The sequence below is a fragment of the Loa loa genome (genome assembly GCF_000183805.2).
Source record: "Loa loa unplaced genomic scaffold supercont3.52, whole genome shotgun sequence".
NCBI classification, from domain to species: Eukaryota; Metazoa; Nematoda; class Chromadorea; order Rhabditida; family Onchocercidae; genus Loa; species Loa loa.
Window position 1 is genome coordinate 292660 of NW_018108232.1, and position 8457 is coordinate 301116.

The 8457-nt window shown below is 25.5% G+C and overlaps 2 protein-coding genes across 2 annotated transcripts in view; both read left to right on the top strand.

The window, feature by feature from the left end:
• Positions 1-111: 111 nt before the first annotated feature.
• Positions 112-804, top strand: LOAG_10490 (hypothetical protein; the record flags this gene model as incomplete). Its single annotated transcript, XM_003146014.2, has 2 exons — positions 112-171; positions 599-804. Exons 1-2 carry the CDS (start codon positions 117-119, stop codon positions 802-804), a joined length of 261 nt encoding a protein of 86 aa, XP_003146062.1. The 5' UTR covers positions 112-116.
• Positions 805-5260: 4456 nt separating this feature from the next.
• The window catches only part of LOAG_17246 (CBR-ACY-4 protein), a gene marked incomplete at both ends in the record, with an annotated part of 4937 nt that continues 1740 nt past the window's right edge, over positions 5261-8457 (top strand). Inside the window, 5 exons of the mRNA XM_020449906.1 lie at positions 5261-5331; positions 5727-5900; positions 6547-6786; positions 7226-7384; positions 7744-7888. Coding sequence (XP_020306515.1) covers positions 5261-5331; positions 5727-5900; positions 6547-6786; positions 7226-7384; positions 7744-7888 — 789 coding nt within the window. The remainder of the gene's footprint in view (positions 5332-5726; positions 5901-6546; positions 6787-7225; positions 7385-7743; positions 7889-8457) is intronic.

Here is an 8457-nt window from a genome sequence, read left to right on the forward strand (position 1 = left end):
TATATATATATATATATATATATATATATATATATATATATATATATATATATATATATATATATATATATATGTATTTACATATATATTTGATGTTGAAAAGAAAAGAAACGAAAATGTCGCATGGAAAAGATAGTATGGTGATGCAGTCACTTACAGATTCCAAAATTGGTTTGTTAATTTAAATTTAATTATAAGTATTGAATTATTGCAACAATTTATTTTCCATATATTTTCTATCTTTTATTACGTTTAAGCATATAGCAATAATATGAAGCAAAAAAAAAATGCAATGAGACTTGAAGACTGTAATTAAAATGAAAGATTACTAAATGTGGAAGTAAGAACAAATCAAAAATACCAGAAGCTATTCAAACAAAAAAAAAAGAAGAAACATTTGTTTGCTTCATTTTCAAAACGACCCAAATAATTCAAATATTTACTCATTTACTTGCTCCTTCATTAAAATAAATAAATGATTAAGTGTATAAATAAGTAAGTGGGTAAATGAATAAGTGAGTAAATGAGTAAATGAGTAAGTGATATGAGAATTTTCCAAGATGTTGTTAATCAATCAATCAATGATCCGAATTTACAGATATCGAGAATAGTGAGATTCTGGATGATATGGAAACATTAGAAGAGAATAACTCATCCATTTCACATCATCCATGTGGCTCAGATCCGGTATATCAGGCTTATTTTACACATATGAATGCTGGTCGTTTAAAGGTTTGTTATAGATTACATGCGGAAATTTGCATATGTTATAAGCAATCATTTATTTTAACCTTATGCGCGTGATAAGAATCATTTATTTTAACTTTTTACACGTGACAAGTGGTCATTTACTTTATTAACTTTATGCTCATGGCAAGTAATCATTTACTTTAACTTCATGTGCATGATAAATGATAATCACAGTTGACTATATTAGCAAAAATTTTTTGAATATGATTATCTTCGGCGACTTTTTTATTTTCATCTTAATTTTAAAACTTATTTTAGCTTTTTTTTGCATAAATTTAGCAGTCACAATTTTTTCATATTGCTAAACCATTTCTCATATATGTTAAATGTCACTGGCTAAATTTCTTCTCATAAATGTCAAATGTCATTGCTTAAGTTTCATGACAACAGCAATTTTTCTTTTCCCTTTATTTTTTCTCACTTCTTTCTAACCTCTAGAGTAATAGATCGTTGAAAAATGCGATGAAATTTTGGTTAGTATGGAAATTTAAATTAATATGAAACTTTAACTTCCAAATTTAATTTAAAATATTTGCAAAGAAAACGAAAACGTTCCATGTTCACATCGTCAACACTTGAAATTTTTGACAAAAAGAAAATGAAAGAATTGCTTTTTTCTTCTCTCTTACTTGCTCTTAGTAAGTACATTCCTTCAGACTTTAGCACCTCAATAATGTATGACTTATACTGTCATTTGATAAAAATAAAAAGGAAAATTGAGTTCCAAAAAAAAAGAAATGAATGAAATTTGAAGGATGTGACACATTTATGACAGAAAAAAATATTAAAAAGAAAAAAGTGAAAATTGTTAATTATAAGAAATATTACAAAAAGAAAAGATGTGAAATTGAAATTTTTAAGACAAAAAAAAGGAAAATTTTGCAATTAAAATTCAAATTGTTAAAACTTAACAAAAAATAATTAACAAATATGCTACAAAATTTTGAAAGAAAAAACGAAAAAGAAATTTTTTTTCAGAAAAATTTGCAAAAAAAACGAAAAAAACTTTTTTTAAAAAAAACGAATTTGAAAGAAACAAAAGAGTATAAATAAAAAACTATCAACCCAATCGAGTCGATAATTCCATATTTGAAAATTTAACCACTGTTTTTTTTCCTCTCTCTTCCTAAAATTTAATTTCATATAAACATTTTTGGAAAATAATCATACTGCTTGTTTGTCGTTGTCTTTGAAATTTGAAAATTTATGTCTTTGAAATTTTTATTTTTTATTCATTTCTTCATTTTAATTTCAATTTTATTTCCTTTTATTAAAAAATCTTCATTTTTATCCAACAAGTAAACAATGCAAATAATTTGAACTTTCCTTTTTTTCTTCGCAAATTAAAGTCTTATCGAAAATATATATAAATATATACTTTTTTTTATTTTGTTATCTAACAAATATTGTAAGAAGTTTTTTCCTTTTATTACTTGAAAGCAACAATATTATTGGGGTTAAAGGTTATGCTGATGTTAAAATTTGACAATGAATGATTTGAAAAAATTTTTAAAGTCTTTTTTAATGTTAAAAATTCACAGTAGCAACAGAGAAATATGCAATCATTTGACGGAATCATTCAAATGGTAAAATTATCCTCAACTTTATTTCATTTATCAATTTTGCTGATAAATTTCATCTTTTTTACAAAACTATTGTTTACTTACCTATCACTACTGTTTACAGTTGTTGTTTATTTATCAGATATCATTGAAATCATTATATTAAATTTGTCATTTATTGTCGAAGGTGAGAATTTACCCAAAAATTTTCGCAAATATATAGTTGCAACAGGTTAAAGATTTACCCGAAAATTTGCAACGTGGTTGAAAAATAAGCTTACACAGACATACGGGAAGAAGGAGTAAAAAAGGAATTAAAGAGTAGATGGTTAAATTTCGACAATATTATGCGCGAATAATTTAACTCAAGGGTTATTTAATTAGTTCGTAACTTTAGTTATCTATTCTATTTATCAGTTTCGTTGATGAATTGCATCTGTTTATCATGCATTGTTTACATGCTTATCACTATTGTTTACAATTGTTGTCTATTTGTTAGGTATTGTTGGCATCATTTTATTGATTATGCCATTTTTTACTTTTTATCTTATCAAATTTATTCTTCCGTTTTGAAGAGGAAAGAAAAATTAAATGTCACTAATATTAAATTCAAATAATTCCAAATTAAGCAGAAAATTATTAACTAATTAGTAAAAATTTAAACGAAATTCAGATTTTTGCTAATTAATTCATATTTTTTCATAATGCTAATCAGTTCCATAAACTACTGTCTATTCTGGCTGTTAAAAAGAAAAAGAAAATTGTTCATCGTTCTCTTATCATTTAATCATCATGGAATAAAAAAAGTTATATATGAAAATTTCTAGCTGTTTCCCAGTTCTTCGCTACAATAATTAATTAATTATTAACCATTAATTAAGCAATAAATTTGCATAGCATTTGTGGTAGTCTTTTCTGTCTAATATTCCATTCATATCGTAACTTAAAATACGTAAATATTGACAGTATCACTTTATTAAATCTTTAGCAATGCATTTTTAATATCGTTTTTCTAAAGAACTTTTTAAGGGACCAAATTTCATTTACAATTTAAAGTTATTGAAAAATTTAAATTTTTTGACTATTTGATTATTTAACATATCAAAATTATTTTCCTTTTTAAAATATTTTCTTCTCTTTTTTTTTTGGAAATTTTAGTCAGGAATGATTTATAATCTGTATAAAAATTCCTATAAGTTAAAAAAAAGGAATTTTTTTCTCTTTCAGGCATCTTTAACATGTCTTCTTGGCTTAGCAATAATTGAAACCATAGTTACAGTACTCTCTGATATTTGGTCTGTAGCTATCGTATTAATTCTTGTTGATGCATTCATTGCTGCATTATTACTGTGGCGACGACGAAATTCATTCCTACTATCATGGATTATTGTTGGTTGTAGCATTGTAATATTAATTATTACACCATTAATTAAGTTATTCTGTTTTTCACTTTTAATGCTATTCTTATGCTATGCATTACTTCCATTTGAATTGGTGTATTCACTATTAGCAGCTATGCTTATCACCACTACAACAATTATCATCTGTTATTTGAATTTAACAAATGTGAAAGAGGTAAGATATGCTTGTTGGAAATAATTAAAATTGCATGAATGAATAAAAAGGTCAAAATAAGAATGAATTTAAAAAGGAAAAAGAAGGAAGGAAGGTATAATTAAATTTTTTTAAAAATTTCTTTCTAAGATTAATTATAAAAAAGTAATTAAATTAGAAATTTTTATGAAATAAATTTAACAAAAGCATTGTCAAATGTTAATTATTCCAAAACAATTTCATAAAAAGAATAATTAAAATTCGAAATTTTATGAAAGAAATTTGCAAAAATATATTCATAATTTCAGTTCCCATGAAACTAAATTGTAGAAGCATTTTAAATTTTAATGTCTTTAAAATCTGTGAAATATTTTTAAACATTTTCATTTAAATAGACATTTTTCTTGGCTTTGGCAAAAAAAAATGCTTAAAAATATTTGGAAGGTTGGAATTACATGCGTATTTATAGCAGTAATGTGATAAATTTTAAACCTATCACCTTTTCATTTAGGTGAAATTTGAAGTCAAAAGAATTTGTCAAACTCAATTTTATCTTTTCATACTTTATTTTTTCTTAGTTAATATTTTATAATGAGTGAAATTCCTTTCTTTATCGTGTTCACAATATCGGATAAGACATTTGCGCCAGGAACTGACCAATAACAAATGTTCGCCAATTAATTTTATTACTATCGTAGGTTTGGTTAAACTAGAACGAATTTTACAAATTCCAATTAGTTGAAAAAATATTCATGTTACTTACTTGTGATATAATTAAAAAATTTTTGCTACACAATTAATTTAGTAGCATAGCTTATCTTATTTATTTAATCAAAATATGATTTGGTGATATCAGAAATATCATTGATTTCGAACTTAAGGATTAGTTTCGAATTAATCACTTAATGATTTCGGATAAATTTTACTAAATTAGGCAATATGATGATTAAGACTGGAACCAAAAATTAACCTTTATGATTGAAATTCACAAAATTTACATTTTCTGCCTTCTCTGTTATCAATTTTAATGATAAAAAGTAAATTCATTGAATAAAATTTTCAGCAGCATATTTATTTGTTTTTCTTTTTGAAAAATTGCTGATTTCAATTCAGGTGACAAAGTTATTAAAAAAAGTAATTTTGATAAATGTAAAATTCCCTATAACAAGTTTTTCTTTTTTTTAATTTTCTATTTAATTAAAACGAAAAGGAAGAAAGCATTCATATATATAATAACTTTTGATGTAATAATTTTGCAAAAAATGACGCTAAAATAATTTCTACTTTTTTTCGAATTTAATTTCCTTTCATTCCTTTTTGAATTTAATTTCATTTTATTCATTGATTTTTTTTCTTTCAATCAGGTATTAACCGAAATAGTCCTATTGATTACAATGAATCTTATTGGCTTATTTGTTTACTATCCAACCGAAATTATACAACGGAAAACTTTTCATGAAACAAGGTTCTCTTTTTCTTTCTTCTTCTCTTTCTCCCTCTCCCCCTCTCTTCCTTTAATTTCAATTTCATCATTATTCGTTACTGATTAGGTTGATTATTGTGACGAATATTTTGATGACATATAAGCTGATTAGTTTAGATTATTTGATTATTACTTTGGTTGATCAGTTTGATGGCATATAAGTTGATTGGTTTAATTATTACTTTGGTGACAACATAGATTGATCAATATGTTAACATACAAGTTAATCAGTTTGGTGATAAATAAATACAGATAAGAATCTAAAACAATGAATACAATATTCAAATTCCCCAAATAATCTTTCGATGGGGGGGGGATAAGAGAGCGGGAGAAGAAAAAAAACAAAAACATTGGTTTTTTTTTTATTCAATTATCAGGAAATGTGTGGAACGACGAATTTTGTTATTACGGGAAAATATCAGACAAGAAGATATTTTATTATCAGTACTTCCACGACATATTGCCAATGATGTTCGGAAGGATAGAGCTTTAGAAGGACAATCAGCAACAATGTTTCATAAAATTTATATACGGAAACATGATATTATCAGGTATGATATCCTGTTTAATCGGAAATTTTCCTTAATACATTAAATATGAAAGGACCCACACTGTACTTTCAATAAATGAAGCAATGATATGATGGTAAAGAAGGAATATTTCTTTCTAAAATTCAAGTTTATTGTCGCAATGAATCTGATGAAGAAAATTGCAAAATTTGAATTAAAAAATATGACATATCAATTTTGATAGGAATATAAAATTTTAATTGAACTAAAAATACAAAAATCAAATACTAATAGTACATTTGTTCGCATAATAAAATTGTTTTAAGTTTTTCAATATATTAATCAATTTATTCTCCCTCAAAAATATGACAATCTTTAATTTCCAATAAATGCTATGCTATTATGTTTGAAAAATTCATAATAACATGAAAAGATCTTTAGAAGGTCCAAAATATTTTGGTAGATTCCCTGAGAATTCCTGGTAGCTTTACTTTTTATCGAGAATTATAAATAATTTTTACCGTTCTTAATAAACCTAGCTTTTAGCATTTTTCTTTTTCTGTCTAAATATAATATTAATGGGCATCTTTTATTTTAAAATTAGTAATTTTTAAAAGAAAAATTTTTAATCGATTAATTTATTGGATAAGTTTAAAATTAATTATTAAAGTTCACTTAAAAATTATAGCATACTTTTTGCGGATATTTGTGGTTTTACTAATTTGGCATCGGAATGTAACGCGGATGAATTGGTGCAATTGCTAAATCATCTCTTTGCGCGTTTTGATCATTTAGCATACCGTAATCATTGTATGAGAATTAAAATTCTTGGTGATTGTTACTATTGCGTTTCCGGTTTACCGGATTATCAGGCAAATCATGCACAATGTGCAGTTGAAATGGGATTAGAAATGATTGAAGTAATTAAGTAAGTTTTCCTCTTTTTTTTCCTCATCTTTTTCATTAATTATTTCAACTTTGTTTGAATTCATATTCATTTTAACTTAATTAAATACTAATTATAAATATGGATTAGTCTGATTTGGCAATGATTTTTACAAGAAGTAATTAATAATATATCGTTGATACGACATATTCTGACATGACACAGTCTTAGTACAATGAAGTTCAAACTTAGTCTTCCGTAAAAAAGAGAAAACTTTTGATAACTGTTATCAATCTATTCGGTTTAATTTATAAATTATAATAATTTTATACTTAATAAACTAAGACAATCAAAATATTTTCTTCCAAATTTATATCAAAAATGAATCATTGCCGGAATACCGGAATTGATAATGCTTACAATAATTTCATAAAGAATTTGTAAATTGTAACTTATTTATTCATATTTTACTTATTTATAGATTAGTACGGGAAGTAACCGGCGTCAATGTAGACATGCGAGTTGGCATTCATACCGGTCGAGCTCATTGCGGTGTACTTGGCCTGAAAAAATGGCAATTTGATGTATGGAGCGATGATGTCACTTTGGCAAATCATATGGAAAGCGGTGGATTACCCGGGTAACTTTTCTTAGTAATCGATCTATCCTTGGGGAGTATTTCATGGGGTTCAAAATTAGTCTCTCGTGGTAAATCCGTGATATCAATCGAACATTCCGATTCAATGAAAGTTGATGAAAGATCAAAATGATGAAAAGTAAAGATGAAAGAAAGCAAAATCGGACGGTTTGAATCATCAATAATTTAAAGCGATAAATGGACAGAATTAAACTAATGCGTTGGAAATTACATCTTTAACTGATGCTTAAATCCGTTTATGAAATCAATCTGATATTTTCGTAAAAACGGTATCCAATACTTATACAACTCTCCGATAAATGCACTAACCGGATCTTTAAACCTTCATCGATCTATTTCAGACGTATTCATATAACCGATGCAACTTTAAAATGTTTGGGTGGTATTTATCAAGTTGAGGAAGGTTACGGTGAAAAACGTTCGAAGTATTTAGCTGAGCATAAAGTGAAAACATATTTCATCGTTGATGATGATAGTAAACATACGGTATAGATTTAAATTTGAAATCCAAAATCAAATATTTAAATTAAAATTAAATTATGAAATAAATTGATTAGATTATCTTAATAAGTACACCATAAAGTTAATCAGTTGTTGACAAATTCATGTCTTTCTCTTTTTTTTTCTCTTTTATAATCACATTATTTTATTTTGCAATAATTGACAAATTTTAAATTCATCCGGAAAATTTTCGATTTTTTTAGTTTTAAAATATAATTAATTTTAAATAAAATATTTGACAGGAAATAACATCACGTAGAGATATACCACTTGGTGAAAAAAGGCTTACGTGTTACTGGTTACAGTCATAAAAATGCGCAAATAAAACGTTGGGAAAATGTAACGCCAAGGTTATTGACTTATTGGGGAAGGGAGGGGTTTTTTTTTTGTTTCAACTTTTAATTATTCAATTTTTTTCATTTCAAATTTGCAATGGTTTTTTGCAGTCCTATTTTTAATTTTTTGTTTATTTGAAATAATAATTATTTTTAAAGGTTAGAATTTTGTTACAATTTTAAAATGTGATGTAATAAATTAATTATCAATGATATTCC